At 30.5% G+C, this 22,524-nt stretch overlaps 2 protein-coding genes across 7 annotated transcripts; both read right to left on the bottom strand.

Moving 5' to 3' along the window:
• Positions 1–2,023: 2,023 nt before the first annotated feature.
• Positions 2,024–12,751, bottom strand: ECA3 (endoplasmic reticulum-type calcium-transporting ATPase 3). 3 transcript variants are annotated; one of them, XM_079019097.1, is made up of 33 exons: positions 12,496–12,750; positions 12,093–12,143; positions 11,938–11,971; positions 11,501–11,518; positions 11,277–11,413; positions 10,998–11,072; positions 10,803–10,848; positions 10,608–10,667; positions 10,413–10,493; positions 10,239–10,324; positions 10,052–10,153; positions 9,818–9,973; positions 9,677–9,735; positions 9,437–9,581; positions 8,529–8,636; positions 8,272–8,424; positions 8,074–8,178; positions 7,789–7,985; positions 7,573–7,684; positions 7,383–7,481; positions 7,135–7,280; positions 6,988–7,045; positions 6,811–6,903; positions 6,646–6,696; positions 6,427–6,558; positions 6,220–6,321; positions 6,063–6,117; positions 5,894–5,979; positions 3,206–3,354; positions 2,669–2,774; positions 2,493–2,546; positions 2,350–2,398; positions 2,024–2,231 (listed from the first exon to the last, which is right to left on the bottom strand). In XM_079019097.1, the coding sequence occupies exons 1-33, from the start codon at positions 12,526–12,528 to the stop codon at positions 2,164–2,166; spliced, it is 3,006 nt and encodes a 1,001-aa protein (XP_078875223.1). In that variant the 5' UTR covers positions 12,529–12,750; the 3' UTR covers positions 2,024–2,163. The 3 variants fall into 3 exon arrangements, 2 of the variants coding, with proteins under 2 accessions (XP_078875223.1, XP_078875224.1); XR_013691081.1 differs by lacking the exon at positions 2,669–2,774 and having other exon boundaries at positions 12,496–12,751; XM_079019098.1 differs by lacking the exons at positions 10,998–11,072; positions 11,277–11,413; positions 11,501–11,518; ... (1 more) ...; positions 12,093–12,143; positions 12,496–12,750 and having other exon boundaries at positions 10,789–10,837.
• Positions 12,752–17,915: 5,164 nt separating this feature from the next.
• Positions 17,916–21,133, bottom strand: LOC145076771 (70 kDa peptidyl-prolyl isomerase-like). 4 transcript variants are annotated; one of them, XM_079022563.1, is made up of 13 exons: positions 20,878–21,131; positions 20,550–20,636; positions 20,191–20,448; positions 19,994–20,074; positions 19,832–19,912; positions 19,557–19,760; positions 19,364–19,453; positions 19,109–19,284; positions 18,912–19,034; positions 18,692–18,838; positions 18,444–18,571; positions 18,254–18,374; positions 17,916–18,127 (listed from the first exon to the last, which is right to left on the bottom strand). In XM_079022563.1, exons 1-13 carry the CDS (start codon positions 21,086–21,088, stop codon positions 18,029–18,031), a joined length of 1,806 nt encoding a protein of 601 aa, XP_078878689.1. In that variant the 5' UTR covers positions 21,089–21,131; the 3' UTR covers positions 17,916–18,028. The 4 variants fall into 4 exon arrangements, 3 of the variants coding, with proteins under 3 accessions (XP_078878689.1, XP_078878690.1, XP_078878691.1); XM_079022564.1 differs by having other exon boundaries at positions 20,191–20,443; positions 20,878–21,030; XR_013692800.1 differs by lacking the exon at positions 17,916–18,127 and having other exon boundaries at positions 18,444–18,585; positions 20,878–21,133.
• Between the last annotated feature and the right edge of the window lie 1,391 nt (positions 21,134–22,524).

Below are 22,524 nucleotides of genomic sequence, written 5' to 3'. Positions count from 1 at the left end.
GACTTTTAGTACATTATGGTAAAATTTTAGGATTTTTCTGGAGATTTCTCAATAGGAAATGACATGTTATCGTGTAAAATCAAATAATCGTAACTTTTCTGTTCAAAAAATGGTTAATGAACTAGAAAAGTAACAAACTTTGGTCTTTGTTCACATTAAGGTAACCATGTTTTTTTCGTATACATATGACCATTGAACTTGTTTGACCCCGTTCAAAATAAAGGTAATATGACTGGTAATTAGTGGTAACATTACCCTATTATGAACAGGTCAAATAAGTTTATTGATCAAATATGAACGAAAAAAACATGGTTACCTAAATATGGACAAAAATCAAAGTTTCTTACCCATTTTGGTAATATAAGGTTCTTTATATTAAGTGCAAGTAGTCATAAGATCCATTAATATGCCATGAAATTGGGTTGTCTAGTCTTTATGTATGAGGAAATGGTCAAGTCTTGGACCAATCCAGTTTAGGCCCAGCTAGTTATGGGTTAGGTTGTATACGCTTAAGGGGCTAGGTTGTATGTGCTTTAAAGACCTAGCAACACAGCTTAGCCCATGACTAGTCGGGACTGAACTGGGTTAGACCAAGCCTGACCTAATTGTTCATTGACTTTCGGAGCCTGATCCCAGGGCACAGTCCCTGAGACAGTTCTTGTCCAATATTACGAAAATGGGTAAGAAACTTTAGTTTTTGTCCATATTTAGGTAACCATGGTTTTTTTCGTTCACATTTGATCATTGAACTTGTTTGACCTGTTCAAAATAGGGTAATATTACTGTAATTACCAGTCATATTACCCTATTTTGAGCAGGTCAAACAAGTTCAATGGTCAAATGTGAACAAAAAAACATGGTTACCTAAATATGGATAAAGACCAAAGTTCGTTACCTTTCTAGGTCATTAACCCTTCAAAAAAACTGGAACTCAAGTGAAACTTTTCCAAAAATATTATGATTTTTCTAATAATTTCCCTATTATTATTTTCATAAAATAATAATTTTTTACTAATTAAATACAAGAGTTGAATTTATTTATTAATAATCAAATGCTTAATAAATATTCAATAAGTATCAACTTGATTATGATTCTTGAAAATATAGATGATTATGATTCTTGAAAATATAGATCCAATAAATATTGCATTGAGTTTGCACACATAGGATTACCTCAAACTACAAAGGAAATGATGTCAGGGGTCATCTCGATACACCAATACTATGAAGTTGCTTCTTTTCAATCAGATTATAAGTCAAAACTAATTTAACATTATAAGTGAACTAATTTGACAGGCAAGATAATTTTATATTTTGTATGTTTTGGTTTGTTTAAGGAAATTTCATATTATATTTGTTCTTTTTTTTTGGTCATTTATATCTTTGTTTGCAAATTCTCTATAGATTAAAATGTGGGTTGATATTCTTTATTTTTTGCGTGACTATAAATGATAAACAGGCAGAACTTATTATTTTCTGTCAAAGTATGTTGCTACTAAATGTATCTTTGTCCAGTCTGCTAAAATTTGTTTCTAAATAGTAGTGTCCAGATGCAAAAATTAACAAATGAATAAATAAGATAAAAAAAAAATTATGCACAGCTCTAGATTTAAAATTGTTTTGTATATATAAATACAACTATGCGATGGTGATATTTGTTATGTTTTGAATGTTTTTCTCTAGTACATGGAAAACATATAGTATTAATAATGATATATATTTTTTCAACTTTTTTATTCAATAGAAAAGTAAATTACTGAAATCGTCCCTGTGGTTTGATTTTGTTGCGTTTTTCGTCCCTATGGTTTGGTAAAAATTGCATGTTTGGCCCCTAACTTTATGTATGTAATGAACGAAAAATGCAACAAAATCAAACCACAGGGACGAAAAAACGCAACAAAATCAAACCATAGGGACAATCCGAATGCAAAAAAAATGGTAGGGACCAAACGTACAATTTTGACCAAACCACAGGGACAATTTCAGTAATTTACTCTTCTATTGATGACATGCAAATATGAAATGAAATCAACAATTATCACCAACTGCTCATAAATATGTATAATAAAGTCGAGATCTTTTTTTACAACAAAATCAACACCTAAGCAAAAAGGTCTCTTCTAGTATTGTGTGTATCTGTGAGTATATTGGAGATCCCACATATCACTTATCGCGTACTTCCCTTTTGGGAAGCAGATCAGCTCTCCTAAGTCTCAAATTCAACTTCATGCCTACATTTAACACACAAAAAAAAAATCCTTGAATAATATTTTAAAAAGAAAATCGAAAATGTTATCCATGTAAATGAAAGAAACCCTAAAAGTAGTTGAATAGTAATGCAGAACATACCAATTGAATTTCGGGAGAAAAACTTCAAAATCTCATCAATAATTATTACCTATATACATATATCATAACAAAGAATTTTTAATGTTAGAAAAATTACAGTTGTCTACAAGAAATAATTTTAAAAAAAATAATAATAAACTTACAGGAAACGATAAATACAAAACAGTAGTCCACTCGTCCCATGTCAAAGGTACAACCTGAAATGGAAAATGAAGTTTAAAACTTACTGACAACATATTATTATTTATTATTTAGAAAGAAAGAAAAAAAAAAAAAAAAAAAAAAAAAAAAAAAAAAAAAAAAAAAAAAAAAACCTTACAGAAAAGAGAAGCGAAAGTGGTTGAACATATAAAATGAGGCAGTGAAGTAACATAGTCACCCCAATAGAACCAACAAGCCATAAATTACTCCAAGGAGGTATAACCCTGAAATTATTATTATTCATTATTTTTTAAAATCCTCCAAAAAAACACGAAGAAAAAAGGAAACATGTACAAAAAAATACTAGAGAAAATGACGGAATAACAAATGAGGGAAAATTCATAAAAATTAGCTTCTTTTTTTAGTAAATGACGATTGTATCCCTCTGTTAATGAAAAACTGTTTATTTGTTTATGTTCATATAAAGTCAAAAGAAACACACACATCTATCTCTCTCAGTCCTGAAGTCAAAAAACGACAGCTCCTGGCTAAAAGTAAAAAAAAGCATAAAGCAAATACAAAAGGGTAGGATATGGATGATGGAGTCAAATCAATGAATGAATGAATGTAAATAAATGTAAGTATTCCTAAAGTAGAAAGAAATAAAGTTTTGATTTGGAAAAAGAAGTAAGGAAATAGAAATAAGAATACTGACATTAGGGATTGATTTTCACTGAGATTGTTTAAAGCATTGAACATTTCGACAACAACAAGCACTGTCATTGCAACAGTTGAGGGGTGTCGATCACTGAATATACTGCAAGGATATGTCGTCTGACGTGTCAAACAGCTGTCAAAATTCATCTGCATAAATAATCACGAAACAAACAAAATGTAAAAAAAAAGCCTACACTTTTTTTAAACTATTATAATTATTAACTTTATTTTTTATATAAAAAATATGAAATGGATTGACCCACTCCATGAAGCCCATCAGTCCATCTCTTTCTCTCTGATGCCCACTGTGGTTCCATTTGTGTATAAATCATTTTTCTATTTTTTTTTAATTTAATAAACAATAAAAAAAAATAGTAATAAAAACCAAAAAAGAAAATATAAAGGACAATTTAGTCTTTTCGTGTCTGTGAAGGACAAAAAACACGACAAAACCAAACCACAAGGATGGTCGGAGAGCAAAAACAAAAAGTAAGGGACCAAACACGCAATTTTGACTAAACCGCAGGGACGACTATAGTAATTTACTCTAATAATAATAGAATTAAAAAATGATAAATATATAAAAATAACAAGCTTTTTACATTTATTTGTGTATTAAGTAATATAGCATCCTCCTTTCATTTCTTTACGAGTAAATTACTGAAATGGGATATCTCCAAAAAAAGTCCCAATATTTTGAGCAAATTTTTAATAAAGTCCTAAATTTTATTTTTTGAATAAAAAAGTCCCGACTTTTTCACATTTTAAATAGAAAAGCCCAAAAAACCGGCTAATTTATTCACTTTAGCCCCTTTCGACTTGTTCAGCAGGTCATGGGACCAAATTGTTAATTTTTCGAAAATAATGGGACTATTTTGCAGATTTCATCAAAAATTATATGTAATGTATAAACATATTTTTTACATATCTATATCTATTTTTACGTATTTTTGTATTTTTTATGTTTTTATATGTATATATTTACATATTTTTATGTATTTTAAATGTATAAACGTATATTTTTACTTATTTATATGTATTTTTAACCATTTTACATATTTTTATGTATTTTTTTGTGTTATTGTTTATGTATTATGTATTTATATGTATTTTTATATATTTGAACATATTTATGTATTTTTTAAAGCTTTTTATATAGATGTTTATGTATTTTAAGTGTATAACGTATTTTATACATATTTATATCTATTTTTAAGTATTTTACATATTTTTTATGTATTACGTATTTATGTTTTTTTTTTAAGTTTTTTATATAGATGATTTTATATTTTATTTATTTTAAATGTATAAACATATTTTTTTTACGTATTTATATGTATTTTTTAAGTATTTTACATATTTTTTGTGTGTTTTTATGTGTTTTTGTATGTATTATGTATTTATATATATTTTTGCGTATTTATGTATTTTTCTTGTTTTCTTATAAATATGTTTATGTATTTTTATTTACATTAAATGTTTAATTATATTATTTTTACATGTTTAATTGTATTATTTCTTTAAGCTTTTTATATAGATGTTTAATTGTATTATTTTTACATAAAAAATATATAAACATGTAAAAGTAATACAATAATACATAAACATCTATATAAAAAGCTTTAAAAAATACATAAAAAATATATAAAATACTTAAAAATAGATATAAATACGTAAAAATTACGTTTATAGACTTCAAATACATAAACATCTATATAAAAAGCTTAAAAAATACATAAATACGTAAAAATATATAAAAATACATATAAATACATAATACATAAAAAATAACACATAAAAATACATTAAAAAAATATGTAAAATGGTTAAAAATTCATGTAAATAACTAAAAATATACGTTTATACATTTAAAATACATAGAAATACATAAGTATATACATATAAAAACATAAAAAAAAAATACACAAATACGTAAAAATAGATATAGATATGTAAAAAATATGTTTGTACATTATATAAATATTTTGACGAAATCTGCAAAAAAGTCTCATTATTTTCGAAAAATTAACAATTTGGTCTCATGACCTGCTAAACAGGTCAAAAGGGGCTAAAGTGAATAAATTAGCCGATTTCTTGGGCTTTTCTATTCAAAATGTGAAAAAGTCGGGACTTTTTTATTCAAAAAATAAAATTTAGGTCTTTATTAAAAATTTGCTCAAAATATTGGGACTTTTCTGGAGATATCCCTTACTGAAATTGTCCCAATGGTTTGGTCAAAATTGTATGTTTGGTCCCTAACTTTTTTTTGCACTCGGATCGTCCTTGTGTTTTGATTTTGTTGCGTTTTTCGTCCCTATGGTTTGGTCAAAATTACACGTTTGGTCCCTAAGTTTATGTATGTAAGGGACAAAAAATGCAACAAAATCAAAACACAGGGACGATACGAGTGCAAAAGAAAGTTAGGGACCAAATGTGCAATTTTGATCAAACCATAGGGACGATTTTAGTAATTTACTCTTTCTTTATATTACAGCATTCTACTTACTAAGGCATCATTGTCATACTTTGAAAAATCTACCCAAGTAGAGCATATTAGTTTGAATTTTTTGTTATTGTGTATTATTATTGTCTAAGATTTGTATGAAAGTTGTGAAGAAATCAATGATTTTAGCCTTATTATTATTATTATAGAAAGAATGAATAGTTAATGTAAAAAAGGAGTTACCAGTTCAGTATAAGGTATCTTTGGACCAGTATCTGAGTAAATAAACCACCATATGAAACCCGCGACAGTTGCAAGTCCAACATAAGCTGCATAAGAAATTGAAAATTACAAAAATAAAAATACCTTTTTTTATTAATAATTCAACATAACAAAAATTAAAAATGAATACCTCCAATCACTAAATAACGGAAGAATAGCCACCCAGTGACAACAGCTTCATTAACCTGTGATTCAAAAAGTTAATGTTATGTAATAATATTAGTATATAAAAAAAAAAAAAAAAAAAAAAAAAGTTAATAATGAGAAAGAGAAAGAGAAAATAATACCTTTCGAGGTTTAGCCTTCATAACATCTGAATCTTGCTTATTGAAGCCAATAGCTGTAGCTGGTAATCCATCAGTAACCAAATTAACCCAAAGTAGTTGCACCTGGAACAAGTGGTAAGATTTAAGAAAATGAAAATGGAAGGACTGGTGAGGGGTAAAAATGTAATTTCACAATGATTGGATTGGATTGGATTGGAAGAAGCTTACAGGGACAAGAGTATCAGGTATCCCAAGCACAGCTGCAACAAAGATACAAACTACCTCTCCAATGTTTGAAGAAATCATATATCTAATGAACTGCTTTGTGTTATTGTATATAGCTCTTCCCTCTGCAACAGCCTATCAATAACAAAAATAAATAAATTAAAAACAAAAAACTCTTTTGCTTTTGCAAATCTTTATTACCTCAATTCACAAGAAACTTACTGCAACTATTGTAGCAAAATTGTCATCAGCCAAAACCATGTCTGAAGCACTCTGATAATAACAAGTGATGATTATTAATTTATTAGTATATATATTATAACCATAAAAAAGTCAACATAATTAAGAAAGAGTTGACTAGTCAAAAAGTCAGAAGAAGATAGATACCTTTGCAACTGCTGTGCCTGATCCCATGGCAATTCCTATATCTGCCTTCTTTAATGCAGGTGCATCATTCACCCCATCTCCAGTCATGGCAACCTTCAAACAAAAATTCATTTACCAATTCTCAAAATGATTTTTTTTTTAATTTTATTTTATAAATTCTACTTAAAATAGACTTACGACTTCATTTTGGTGTTGTAGTGCTTCCACCAGCATCTTTTTATGAGATGGTTCAACCCTGAATGATTACAACAAATCAAATTCATTTTCCTTTTGCAGATATAAATAATTAAATATAAAAAAATATGTATGAAGAATTGAAGATACCTGGTGAAAAGTATCATATGTTGGAGTGCAGATGTCTTTTGAGAAGCTGGAAGCTCTTCAAACTCAGAAGCAGTGAAAGATCTTCCCACAAAATCATCCAAGTGATCAAAAGCACCTATCTTTCTGCATAATGATTCTGCAGTAGTCTGGAATTTTTATCTCCAATTAGAATAATAATAACAAAAATTGATTTTGAATGCACAAAAAGTTAGTTAGTTAGTTAGTTAGTTAGTTAGTTAGTTAGTTACCTTGTTATCACCTGTAACAACCATAACACGTATGCCAGCTGTCATGCATGAGAGAATAGCATTTCTGACTTCCTCTCTTGGTGGATCCAGCATTCCAACCTTAAAGTAAACAAAAAAAAAAGAAAAATGAAAATAAAATAATTTGAGATTGAGAATTGGGATATGTGAATGGGATAGAAAGCATACATACCAACCCAATAAATGTAAGATCTTTCTCATCATGTAAGGTGATATTTTGGTGACCTGTAGGCATCCTTTTTAAGGCAAGTGCAAGGCATCTTAATGTATCTTTTCCTGCAAAACTGAAACACAAAAAAAAAAAAAAAAAAAAAAAAAAAAAAAAGTGTATAAAAAGTAAAAACTCGACTCATGTAAAAAAATTGTTGGAAATAGAAGATGAAATCACCTGGAAAATCTAGATTCCAGCTCAGCTCTGATATTTGGAGTTAGAGGAACAGTAGAACCATCATTGTTACAAAGGATACTTGTGCATTTAGAGAGTACACTCTCAGGGGCACCTTTGGAAAACATAATTTCAATCTGTTTTCTACTACAAAGAACACTCATCATCTTTCGATCACGAGAAAATTCCAAAAGAGATATCTGCATCCAAAAAAAAAAAGAATCAATAAAAGAAAAAACATAATTATGATTATGATTATGATTATGGTTATGGTTATAAAAACCAAACCTTTTTGAACTGATTTTCCCAATAATGATTACAGTAAGATGCTCTTTCATGCTTTGTCAACATATTGAGGGCAGAAGGCATAGAGTCAAAACCTGGAAGACCAACCTGATAAGATTTCAAAAAAGTCAAATAACAAGTTTGACTAAAGTTGAAATTTTATAAAAACAAGTTTAAAATAAAAGAATCAAATGAATCAACCTTTTCTGCTAATATACGAAGAGCCACTTCAGTTGACTCCCCAATTTTTTCATAGTTTCGTTTGTCTGGATTGTATTGTATAACAGACTCATTGCAGAGAGCTGAACACATGGCAATGTGAAGAAGACAAGGAAATTGAGCAGGAAAATCAAGCTGCAAAAAAAAAAAAAAAAAAAAAAAATTTATTTATATTTATATTATAGGAAAGTTTAAGTTAAAACTTAAAACTGAAGGAGATTTTTTTAGCAAAAATAAACCTGCATCCCTGAGTGATCATAAATAGAACCCTCTGGTGCATAGGTTGTACCACTAACACTGTACTCTGAAGCTGCAACTCCATGATTTACAGAATGAAGCACGCAAATCTAGGAATAAAAAAAATGATTAATAAATATTACAAGTATGATTATTGTTGATTAGAAACTAGGTGTGAAATTCAGCATTTTTTAAAGTAAAGTTTTGAAATAAATACAATCGAAATGATGAATAAGTAAGTAATTTAATCTATAATAACAAAAAACATAGATGCTATAAAAATTGTAATTATCAATCATAAATTTGCAAATGGTTATTTTTAAGCAATATTGATTGTTTTGTTTGTAAGTCTATCATTGTTATTTTTAATTAATATGTAAGATGATTTTAAAACATTCACAGTGTTCTTTGACTCAAGATTAATGATAAGATAATCATATTGGATGAAGAAATATAATAAGACTGAAAAAAACAAAGACAATCATAAATGACAATATCAGTGTTTTATTTAAAATCAGAAAGTAACATAACATAAGATATACATCACATCGATGGCTTTTGTGTTAAAAAGATATTTGTAATCAGTTTGTGTTTAGAAAAACATGAAAGACACCTGTCACACCAAGTATTTGTTCTTAAAAATTACAGGATTAGTCCCTATAACAATAAATAGACATTAATGGTGACCAATTAATTTCATTACATTTATATGAAAAAAAAAAAAGGGAAACTTGTTGTGTATAGTGCCATAAATTTAAGAAGTTAAAACATGCCAAAAAGACAAGTGGATATTAAATAATTTAAAAAGAGAGAGAGAGAGAGAGAGAGAGAGAGAGAGAGAGAGAGAGAGAGAGAGAAAATGACAAGTGTGTGATTGCATGAGAAGATGACATGTGGCAAAAAGGATCACCTTTGAAACTGACATCATATTGGTGGTGAGAGTACCAGTTTTATCACTGCAAATGACTGTAGTACAACCCAATGTCTCAACAGAAGGCAATGATCTCACAATAGCATTCAAACGAGCCATTCTTTTAGTTCCAAGAGCCAAACACCTGTCATTATCATTTTATATATAAATAATAAATTAATAATGAGGTAATAATATTAATAATAAAAATTACAATTTACAAAATCACAAATCACTCACGTTGTAACAACAGCTGGAAGGCCTTCAGGAATTGCAGCAACAGCCAAGGCAACTGCAATCTAGTGAAGTAAGATAAATTAAATTAGTAACACATTCACTGAGCATGAAACTTTTATTTTTATAAAATAATATTTAATTTACCTTGAAGTAGTGAACAGCACCTTGAAAGAATCCTCCATGGATAGGGTCACGAAAATGTCCAATATTCACAATCCACACCAGTATACATATACCTGCTATAACCTTTGCTAAGAAAGTACCAAATTCATCAAGCTTCCTTTTCAGTGGTGTTGCTTCCTACATCCATCAACAATCAATCAATTAGGGTTTCAACTTTTAAAATATTATGAAATATGTATACATGATGAAACTTACATCTTCAGTTTTCAACATGGAATCACGTATGCTGCCCATTGCAGTATTAGAACCAACACCAACAACAACAGCTCTTGCTCTACCAGCAACCACCACTGTTCCCTGCCCAACATCCCATATCTTCAATTCATTAATTCTAATTTATATTAAATAATTAAAAATAATTTTTAATGTTTCAAACTCATACAGAGAATAGGATATTGGTTTTGTCTTGATATACTGCATTGCTTGTTACCATGGACTCCAGCTCCTTTTCCACTGATGAACTCTCACCTGTTTTCCAAAACACAAAATTATCATCATCATCATCATCATCATCATTATTATGTTACAAAATGTAAAAGACATGTAAGGACAATACCTGTAAGAATGGCTTGATCAACACGTAAATGGTCACTTAAAACCTCAATCATTCTCAGGTCAGCTGGAATTTTGCAACCCACTATTCATTGGAGAATCCCACAAAAAAAAAAAAAAAAAAAATTATTGTCCATTGATGGTATTATATATTATTATATAGATAGGGAAGATATTATGTAAAGATTATAAAACCTACCACTAACTTCAACAATATCCCCAGGAACTAGTTCTGTTGCAGGTAGGATGGAGAAGCATCCTGCAAAGCTTTCACAGATGAGAAAATATAGCACACAATATTTTAATTCTTATCTTGGATAATAAATAAGTTTGAATCCTAAATACAAAGTAATTAATTAATTTTAAAAGTTAATTGATACCATCAAATGTTTACCATTACGCATGACTGTTGCAACATCTGCTTGATAGGCCCTCAACTCCTGCAACATGAAGTAGGAACAAATTAATAAAATTATAAAAAATGTTTGTGTATATTAAAGGTTTAATAAGATCAAGAGTTCAAGACAATAAAAGCAAGACACAAGGAACATTGAATAAAACTAGAGTTAGCTGATAAGAATAAGATTACCTCCAAAGCCTTTTCAGCATTTGTTTCTGTAATTACTCCTACAGCAGCATTTGCAGCCAATATCATGAGTATAACCTGCAATCCATCATAATAAAATGTAAATCATGTCAGTTGTAGTTTTTGTACATACAACATAATCTTTCAAGTCAAATCCACTATAATCACATAGTATTCTCATAGGCTATAGCTGTATAAACTATAAGGTAGTGTTTATGAAGTAATCAAAGTTGGAACTAAATGAAGCATTTCAAATAAATGGAAAAAAAAAATGAATCTTACAGAAGGCTCCAGAAAAGCAGTTAAGCCTGTTTCTCCATTGACCAGTGCCAAAAGAAAAGAAACAACAGCTGCAGCAATCAATATCTTAACAAGCAAGTCATCAAATTGCTTCAATACCAATTTCCAGAAAGGAGTGCCTGTATACATATACAGTGAGATGCAATTAAATGTAGTGAAATTCAATTGATTTGATTAAATCAAAAATGAAGGTGACCTATACTTACTTTCTTCTTGAGGCAACACTGCAAAGAAAAAAAAACAACTTATTAGAAAAAGAGAATATAGCCTATATTTATAGTTGACAGAATACTTATTAAGCCAAAAGAAAGCAATGTATCAAGTTACTTATAGTATAAGTACACAGTAAATTATGAAACATGAAAGCTTGCTTTCACCATGTAACACCTTCTTCAGATGGTATACAATCAAAATAGAGGAAGATTAATCAAATAGCAAGAAATCTAATTCTAAGCTATGTATTCTTTATTCTTTAATTTGTATCCATTGCTTCCATGTCGATTTCCTCTCATTTTAACCATGGAATCTTGCTCCCTTTTATGAAAAACTTACAAACAATATGATATATAATTCTTCCTAAGTCGCTCACCAATCCATTTGATCAGACTTTACTAGCCTAAAATAATAAAAATAGAATGCATACCATTACTGCCATAAATCCGAGCATGACTTGTCACCTACAAGTAATAATAATAAATAAATAAATAAAAAAGAATCTTTAGTGAAAAGCCAAATCAAACTACAACTGGAACAGAAGTTTAGGAAAATGACCAGTGACTAGTGACTACCACTGCATACCTGGATATCAGTAAGACCTTTTGTGGGATTTACTCCAAAAAAATCCAGGACCTGCATAAAAAACAGATACATTGCATAAACAGGTAGAGAAACAAGACTACACATTGGGCTTTGAGATGGAAATTAGAGCACATTTAGCTCATCGTGTTAGAATGGCATTATGTAACTTTCGATTACTATTTCTAGATTCAGCACTAAGTTAGCAAGATTGCTCGATTATTGCTGCCAACAATGAACAGTATTGGATCATCCACCCACTCCGTCACAAGAAAAAAAAATAGCCACATACATTTCCATATGAGTTAAAAAGGAAAAACCTCAACTTGGCTGGAAGACAATGCTAGAATTTGGGAGAATGGAATCATAAAGTTCACAAATTGTGCCCTAAAAAACTGAGTAATACCTCAGGAACAGATCTGGCGAATGCGTCCTCCATTGGAGAGAGGACTGGCCTGGTGATCGAATCGAGTGTGGTGGATTTTCAGGAGGAAGATTATTTGTGTTTATTGTTTGTTAAGATCTTGCAGCAACTTGAAGAGATTGACGTTTCGAGTAAGGGAAGTAGTGATCCAGATCACCGCTAGGGTTTTTGTAGTTCCGACGAACAGAACGCCGACGTAGGATTTACGTTAATTATCATCTCGATGTTTTAAAAACGGGTTTTTTTTAGATCAACTCATACAGCGGAACCGGTTTTTTACTTTTTTTTATACATAAGTATATAAATCATATCAGTTTTTACAAGTTCAAACATTAAAAGAATACATACAAATAAATTGTAGATCACTTCAAATATATTAAAAACTTTCTAACATTTATCATATGTTTTTATTTAAAGAAAACTATATACATTTAAAAAAATTCATCAAAGTTTATTATGAAAATGGTGTTTTTATTTGGTTTAACCGGTATATTTTGATCGGTTCAATCGGTTTTTCTAAAAACCGATCGGTTCAATCCGATTCAGAAATCGACATAAATCGGTGATAGTTGAACCATTCCATTCTCTGGTTTCCCGTGCAACTAATTCGCCCGGACGGTTCAAACAGGTTTTTAAAAAATTGATCTCAATTCTCAAGTGTCGTCGTATGCTTTTAGCGTTTTCCAATTCCAAAAATTTTTAGATTTAATTAATAGATACTAATTATAACCGTAATTACTATTATAAAATTAATTAAGTTTTATTATAAAAATAAATTTAATTAATTATTTTAAATAAATCTCCTAATCTAATAAATAAAACCATTTTTACACATGGTAGTCTGTTAGCACCCCCAATAAAATTATCTCGCCAATTACATGTAAGTGAATTTTCAAAATTGTCTTTATATCTTTAAAACTAACCCGCTGTATTACACGTTCTTTATATTCTTTGTTTTTGTTAGAGATGGCAACGGGGGCGGGTATTACACGGGACCAGTCCCCAACCCCATCCACGAATCCTCATTCCAATCTACATCCCCATCCACATCCCCATTGAGGAATATAAATAAACCCTCATTGCCACCCCCAACGAGGATTGGGAATCCCCAACCGGGAATCGGAGATTTATTTTTCTATTTTAACGTGAAATTTTTTACATAAAGAAAAACTCTAAATTTCAATTTTACCATCATAAATTTAAAGATTTCACAAAATGCAAAAATATCCATAGATTTCATAAAAAAATATAAACAAATTTTCTACCAAATTTAAATACATACATGAAAATTCAAGTAGAAAAAAAAATTATCAAAGTGATATTTGAGTTAAAATAGATAAACAAAATACAAAAATTATACATGAGTTTAAATTAGATAAAAGAAAATATATATATATATATATATATATATATATAATTTCAACCAAATAATTAATAATGAGTTAGGCTACTTGGATCAGATTTTATGTATTGTAAATTGTAATATAAATATATGTTTTGTATTATATTTATATATTAATATATACCGGGGTCCCCATCCCCACCTTTTTATTCGGGGATTCCCCATCCCCGGTCAACTTAGGGATTCACCGGTCAAAACGGGTGCGAGTTTCGGGTTCCCCATCGGGTATGGGGTTTTTTGTCATCTCTAGTTTTTGTTAATCACATAAATTGAGGAACTAATCCATATATTTTTGGCAATGTCTCTCCTTCTCTCAAACCCTAACAGTCGTCGGCCACATCTCACGCAATAGAAGGTATGTGCTTCTTTGTCATCGCTTTTATAATCTCTCAGATATTTTATTGATCATTTGCGTTCTATTTTCTCATTGATGTTTATTTTATAGTTTTACGTGACATGTTCTTCAACCCTTTCTCTTCCTATTGAATGATTCTGGAAACAGCTATAGGCAGTGTTGTAAAACTCGTCGAATTGGTCGATTACTCATCTGAGTACTCGCTACTCGGCCTCTTACCGATGCGAATTGCAAAATCCCGAGTACTTCCCGATCGGCCCCTTACTGAACTGAGCAATGTTGTAAAACCCGGTCAACTCGGTGATTAATATGTATAATATAATTAATGATTTATTATTTAACACGCTCCCATGTGATTATTACTACGTATATACATCTTAAATTTTCAGTAATTATTTACGAAGTGAGACCATTATGTGTTTTTCAGTTTTTGTGTAGTCACATGTATTTAATTTTGTTGTATATTTCTATCAACTTATGATTTTGACATATATAATGTCCCTAAAAATATTTCTACATGAATTACTGAATCCGAGTACTGCCCAAGTACTCCCGAGAACTCGTTACTCGGTAGTCGGTCGAGCAGGTACCGAGTAACGAGTTCTACAACCTTGGCTATAGGTTTATTGGAAAAAACTTTGTTAAGGGTTTTGTACATGAAGTTTTATGGTAATTTGGTTTCAAAGAAGGTTAAAATTAGAAAGTTGTATCTTTACGGAATGCTATTCAGATCCATAACACTTACAATCCAAGTTATTTTTCTGTCATTTATTGTATTTAATCGCACTTCACATTATCCGCACTAAGCGACAATTGACAAGCCATTGATTTTGCCTACGTTAAAATATATGACGAAACCATTAAAAAGTGAGATCACTCAAATGATAATGTTTTGCTTTTGTATCTAGAGGAGTAGTATTGATCTTATTCCCTCTTTCTAGCTCACTCTCAAAGCAAATAAAGGTAAGTCTTGATCTGAAGACTTGGGTTGTTCCCAAAACCTTAAATTAAAAGAAATAATGTTAATCTAATTTAGATGAAAGAATAAGCATATTAGGCATTTGAACACAAGAACTTTAAAATTTTTCATTACTTGCTGATCAGGTTTGTTTCTTTTTCGTTTTTCTAATTTTTTTGGCATATAAACCCTAAAAATTTGGTCGTGTCCAAGCCATGCATACTCTTACATACACCCCGCGTATGTGGATGAGTCTCGTGATCTGGATATGGGTTGGTTCATCAAGCGTACTTCTAGAGTACGCCCCACGTACTAACTAAAGGACCAAAATGTAAAGTTTTTTCATTAAGGGGCTAAAAGGGAAACTTACCAAAATACGAATGTTATAGTAGTAGTCTTTACCTAATTTGCAACTATTTTTTTATTTTATAAAATTCCAAAAAGAATTTATTTTTTTATTTTTCGCTTTTATTTTAGCATAACATTTAACCTAGGACGTTAGCATGCATGCATTTTTGTTGTCTATTTATTATCACCCCTTTGGATTCCATGGAACATGTTCATAATTATTGTATCATTATTGGTCCAATATCTTGTTCGTTACCCCACACATCGAATCGGGACCACTAGTTCGCAGTTTGGGAAAGCATTGTGGAATCTCAAATCATAAAATTGATGATGATGTGTGTATAGTCTCGTTTTCGCAATCCGATAAGTTTAGAAAAACATTTAATCCATAACTATGAGCATAAAGCTTAGTGAGTTCCCAAAATACAATATACATACAAACATGGCCTTCAGCACGAAGTTGGTTTACCCCCTTGGCCTTTAGCAGAAAGCTTTTCCACCTTAACCTTCACACATATAGTTGTTGGAAAGAGTGTCCAATATAATTAACTATTGATAATATTCCTAATGATGACAAGGTCTTCTTAGGTTTCCCTCAAAACTCAAATCAAGTAGAATAAATAAATGAGTAATTAGTTTATTAAGTATTAGTGTTTAATAATTAATTATAAACTAATTGGAAAATATTTTGGAATTAATTAACAGTTTAATTAATTAAAGGATTGAATATCAATTAATCGATAGTTGATTAATCAAGAATATTCTAGATCCCTTATAAGAGTAAGGGGTGGACGAAATCTCTCTTGGATAAGAGGGGATTTCAAAATTGGTATTCCATCCCACATGGGTTGGAGTACTAAACCTAGGAACGGATCCAAAGCTATAAATAAGATCTTAGGGATTTCATTCTTCCTTACTCATTTTAGCTTGACTATTCGTCATCCTTCTCTCTCCCTATTGTGGACACACTCTTAGTGAGATTGTCCTACCTCCTAGTCATTTTTATTCTACTCTTTGAGTTCATTAGGTATGAACCAAGAAAGGGATTCTGGTTTGGATCCTTTCATCCAAACAAGGTGGCACACACATTGTATCAAGCTCGAAGGTCTCTAGCTGCAAAAGAGGTATGTAGTTCTTCCTTCTTGTTTATGTTTTCATATGGTAGTTGTAATTAGTATGCAACTTAGATCCTTAAGTTGCATCAACACATATGATGTTCATATGTTTTCGCTGCCATGATCAATGTGTTTTGTTGCATAGAAACCTTAACAATAGTTGGTCCACCCCTTTTGCCTTCAGCACAAAGCTGGTCCGACCTTTTTGGCTTTCAATATAAAATTCGTCTGTCCTGGCCTTCAACACATAGTTGCTTTGCCCCAAGTATATTGTTCTACAACAAATAGTTGGATCGCCCTCAACTCAACACATAATATGTTGACATACATATCAAACATATACACTAGCAATCCAACACCATAAGCAATTAAACATAAACACATCCTATCCTACAAATGATATATACTATAATATAGAGTATAGTGAGGAATCTCACACGATCTAAACGGCAGAAGCTTAACAGTAATCTCAGCAACCGAACAACTAACACAAACTACCTAATGTCAAACTAAGATCAATCCTTAACCAAACACTCAATTCTACCAAGTTTGACCAAAAGTCAAATTAGTCAAAGAAAATATCTAAACTTTAATACCCAAAAATGACTTAGATGACCATATAACTTGCATGAGTTAATGGACAAGGACAATATGTCAACCTTCAAGTCCAAAAGATCCAAGATCATTCATAAGTGTTCAAAAAATATTTGAGATCTTAACTTCCGTCACTTCACACAAGCCAAAAACCTCGTTTTGCTAAATATTAGATGGGAAAATATTGTTCCCTCGTATTATATTTCCATTTTATACCATACTTATTAAATTTAATAACTCAAATTATTATGTTTACATAATAAAATATAAAATAATTACTTTATCGTAATGCTAATTATTAGATGGGAAAATGTTGTCCCCTTATATTATATTTCCATTTTATACCATACTTATTAAATTTAGTAACTCAAATTATTATGTTTACATAATAAAATATAAAATAATTACACCATTGTAATAATCTCGATGATAGAATATTCCTGATTAAAAAGTTATTGTAAACTTTATATATAGTTTTATGAAAAAAAAAATGATATCGAATATATATAAGAAGTGTGTTGTTTTTTTATTATGTTTGATATAAACCATTAAACCTTATATGTTAAATATGTATGTGAGCCTTTTTCTTGTGAGATTCATCTTAAAAAGAGACCAAGAAAGAAGGATGGATACAAGGGGAAAATGAGCCTTTTTCTTGTGAGATCCATACATAAATTTACAAACACCTTTAGCATCAAAATACCCATCAACTAACACACACACACACACAAAATACAACAATTTCAAGATGAATCGACAGCCATTTCATTGTCACCTTTTTCCAATTCCATTCCCATAACACCATCCTTCTCATTCTTCTCCACTTTCTCAATCTTTGGTCTCTGCCACATCAGTTCATTCAATATTAGTGTTTGACTTTGACTTTGACTGATGTCAATGGAAAAAAAATATAAGTATTTTATAAAAAGGAAAACAAAATTAATTGAAAAAAGAAGAAAAATCAAAACCTTGGTTTGTATAGAACAATCGTTAGCCATTCGGGCAAACATATTTGTATAAAGTTTAGCATCTCTTTTGTTACTCTCAGCTTGAAGTTGCTTTAAAGTCTTGTGAATAGACTTTACCTCCCTACAAAATAACAAAAACCAAAATGAAACTACAAAGGTTTAAAATGACCTCCAAATTTGATAGTTTTACCTGTTTTGTGGATCGGCTTCCAAGGCCTTCTTGATGTCTAATTCCGCCAATTCATAATCATAAGTTTCCATGTAAGCTTGTGCCCTTCTGTATAAAGCTTTCACATTGTAAAACTCAACATCCAGCACCTGTTGGAAACAACCTTGTATAATAATAATAACAATAATAATAATAATAATAATTAAAACTTGGAATTGTTTTTTAAAAGGATGATAAAAAAAAAGTATAATGGTTTTATGATTGATTACCTTTGAACATAAGATGATTGCATTTTTGTGATCATTTAGTTTGAGGCTACAAGCAGCAGCATTCAACCAGCATGAAACTCTTAATGATTTCACAACCTTTTCATCATAATCCCCAAACTGCCCTTCTTCACTAACATAATCCACTGCCTAAAAACACCACATGTATACATTATCAATGATTTATATTTATATAAATAAAAAAAATTAACAATGGTTTTACCTTGTCGTATTTTTTAGCTGCTCTTTGATATTTACCACTTTTATAAAGAATATTTCCTTCTTCTTTCTTCCTCCCGGCTGCTTCGATTCTTTCATGAACATCCATTTCCCATGGACCCTTTTCCTGCCAAATGACCATTTTACCCTTATATACATATATGGAATCAACCTTATGGTAAACTATGAATGATAAGTTACCTTTTCAAACTCGATCATTTCGACTTCATAAACTAAATTTGAAAAAGGAGGAATTACAGCCAAATCAGAGTTTATTTCTTGGCTTCCATATCCGTATTCATGATTGATGCTTAATATTGCTTGCTCCCCCTTCTTCATTGTTGCCACACCTCGGTCTAATCCGCCAATCACTTGTTCTGCAATATGACAATGTGGAGGGTATTTACGTCTTTTGCACAAATAATAAAAAAAAAAACTGTCATGTGACTGACTAACCTTCATCTGTAATGAAGCTTAATGGAGTGTCTCCATCAAAACCCTTTTTCTCAAACACAGTTCCATCTTCTAGCTTAGCTGTATACCTAACTACAAAAAAAGGAAGAAAATACAATGGCTAAAATAGATATAATATTAATAATAAACAAAAAGTATAAAAAAATCAATATATGCAAAATGATTATATACTTACTAAGAACAGAAGCACCTTCATTTGGAATGAAAGCACCTTCACCCTCTTTCACTATCTTCTTAATCACCTTTGAATCATTTGTTATATCAACTACAGATTTGAAAGATACCAATTCTAATGCAACATGAAGCATAGAATTTGGTGGAATTGGAGAGAAACCATTGGGTAGTGATGTAATTGTAACCCCTTCTTCACCAAAGGCATCTGTGGTTCATAAAATGTTACATTATTTATCAATTTTCATTTTTCAATTATATATATTTATAGAACCTTACACTGTGGTTGAACAATTAAATCGGCTTTCTCTTCTCTTGTCATGGTCTTAATTGCTTTTGGTAGTGCCGAACATAAATGACCTAGTAAGACAGTATCATATTATTTTAAAAAAATTTGGTTACATGAAAATAAACCAATTACATAATTATTTATTTAATTACCATCTTTCAAGTAAAACTCAACACCCTCTTTTGGTGATTCAGTAATTACAACACCATCAGGCAGCATCACTACATACTTCACTGCATTAACCAAAATCAGTCACAGATTAGATGTATTTTCACATCACTTGTTGTTACTTGTTAGTTAACAAACTCTTCTTAATATAATCTGGAAAAGAAGAAGTGCAAAAGACTACCTTTAACCTCATCCAAATCGCCAGGTTGTCCTGTTTCTTCCCCCTTCTTCACTACTCTCTTAAGAATGCCACCATCTTTACAGACATCTAATACTGTGATCCATGAGAGAAGCTCTACCTCAAACTGAATGATGGAATTGGGAGGAACAACATTTGTGCCTGAAACTCCAAATCCCAATTGGGGAGGCAATGTAAACAATGCTATTTCCCCTTTCTTCATTGTAAGCACTGCTTCATCAAAACCAGAACATATCTGACCTGATTGGGAATGTGAATGTCAAACCAAAGAGACAACAGATGAGAGATCACATCACATTGTTACAGAAAAGGGAAAACAACAATGGTGAACAACAACTAACCTTGGCCAATCTTGAAGGAGAAGGGTTCCCCTTTTTCTCTAGTGGAGATAAATGTTGTCCCATTAACCAAACTCCCCACGTAATGAACTGAATCCATTCAAACAATTGATTATTAGCTTAACATAATATTCAATTGGGAGAATGATAGTCAATTTGGTAGCAATAGTATTATATGTTGCAAAAAGCTTCTTTGTTTCTACGAGAAATTATAAATGGCAAATGCACCACCTGCTTTGGCATTTCCAAGTGTGGCGCTAGTGATGGGACGGAGGTAGTAGTAGAATAATTTTGTTTTCGATTATGAATAGAGAGTAGAAAGTAAGTTTACCGGTGGGTTCATCGCCGAATTCAGGGGTTTGGAAACCAGCACCACGGCGGAGGAGCTTCTTTTTTAGGCCAGTGGAGTTGAAAACACGCTCTTGACCGACTGTGAGAGGCGGAGCCGATTCGATCACCTCTCCTGGTTCTTCATCACTGTCGATGTCTTCGGGTTCTTCCGCCATGCTTGATATTTTTAGTCTTTTCGTATCTTCCGCCATTACAGAATATACTCCTGATAGATATGTGTTTTCTTCGACTCTCAGATATTTATTTTGGCTGTTTGTTTTTAAGAGAGGTAACTCTTTTTACGCATCTACAAATAGGTAAAATGATAGGTGACATACTATTATTATTTTTTTTTTTTTTTTTTTTTTTTTTTAATTTTTTTTTTTAAGGTATATTAGACCACTAAATTTCATTTTTAACTTCTAATTAAACCATTTTTCAAAAAATGAAAAAATCAAACGGTTTCAGTGGTTACCTTTGTTTAGATGGAAATTTTCAATTTTATAAAAAAAAAATTAAAAAATCATATACTTTTTTATGTACGTGGCTTTTCCTTTTCCCCAAATTTAAAACTAATTCCGCCTCTTTTTCCTCCTTACGAATATGAAGAACCATCGCCATCGTTACTTCTTCTCCGGTCCCAGAACCAACCCTAGACACCTCCTTCATCTCCGAGATTTTGAGCTTCTACGCCTGCCACCGATTGAGCTCCTACGTGGCATGTCATTGATCGAAGCTTCAATTTGTGTAAAATTTTTGCTGAAAAGTTGTTCCAATTGTTCTCTATAGTGCCTCTCTATGAACTCCTTCTATACTTCGAGTTCTTCGGTCTCACAAAAAAGTATATCAATTTCTGCTTTTTATTATTAGATAATGGATTTTGTTCTTGATTTGGATTTTTTCATGATTTCCCGATTTCAAATTTTGGGTTTTGTTATGATTTTGATTCCGATTTTTGCATCTGGGAATTCATTTTGTTAAGATTTTGATTTTGATTTTTGCATCTGCGAATTCGTCTTCTTTCATATTTGTTGCACAAACTTCGTTTTTTGCATCTATATATCTTTGATTTGGATAGTATTCATTTTTTTCATCTGTGTTCTTTGACCTCTAAAGGAAAAAAAAAAATAAGAATCAGGCTTCATTAACCATAATAATAATAATAATAAAGAAATGAAAAAACACCTTTAAAAAATAATATGAAAAAATCAAAAGAAAGAATTAATGACTTAAAATGATAAAGAAATTTTGTAACCTGATTATATTTAGGAAACAATGTCTTTCTTTTTTAACAGTTTGACAATTAAATTTGTTTCACATGTTAAAAAACATATGAAATTACCTATAACAACCGTTGATATTACTTTTTTTAAAACTGATGAAACAAATTCAATGGTCAAATATATATAAAAAAATATTATTGGGTAAATGTAAACACTAAACAAAATTCATTATTATTTTAAACCAAAAAAAAACCGTAAGCAACACTAAATGAGATGCTACAAAGTGTTTTTCTTTGATCCAAATATTTGTTCTCCCTTCCTTGTGATTCTAAAAAAAAATTACTACTATAATAAAAGTCAAAGAACAAACAATAGTCAAAGTCTTGACTTATACAATACACAACCTTATGACCAAGGCATAATAA

This window comes from Lactuca serriola, chromosome 9 (assembly GCF_051521515.1).
Source record: "Lactuca serriola cultivar US96UC23 chromosome 9, Lser_US96UC23_V15, whole genome shotgun sequence".
In the NCBI taxonomy this organism is placed as follows: Eukaryota; Viridiplantae; Streptophyta; class Magnoliopsida; order Asterales; family Asteraceae; genus Lactuca; species Lactuca serriola.
The sequence above is the reverse complement of the archived record's forward strand: the minus strand, read 5'-3'. Positions and strand labels throughout refer to the sequence as shown.

Coding starts and splice junctions, on each gene's coding strand:
- ECA3 (XM_079019097.1), bottom strand. CDS start 12,528: ATGGAGGACGCATTCGCCAGATCTGTTCCTGAG. Junction 11,972..12,092: donor AAGGTCTTACTGATATCCAG/GTATGCAGTGGT, acceptor TATTACTTGTAG/GTGACAAGTCATGCTCGGAT. Junction 9,582..9,676: donor CTTCCAGCTGTTGTTACAAC/GTGAGTGATTTG, acceptor TGATAATGACAG/GTGTTTGGCTCTTGGAACTA.
- LOC145076771 (XM_079022563.1), bottom strand. CDS start 21,088: ATGGCGGAAGATACGAAAAGACTAAAAATATCAAGCATGGCGGAAGAA. Junction 19,761..19,831: donor TTTAATTGTTCAACCACAGT/GTAAGGTTCTAT, acceptor TATGAACCACAG/ATGCCTTTGGTGAAGAAGGG. Junction 19,035..19,108: donor AAATGATCGAGTTTGAAAAG/GTAACTTATCAT, acceptor GTCATTTGGCAG/GAAAAGGGTCCATGGGAAAT.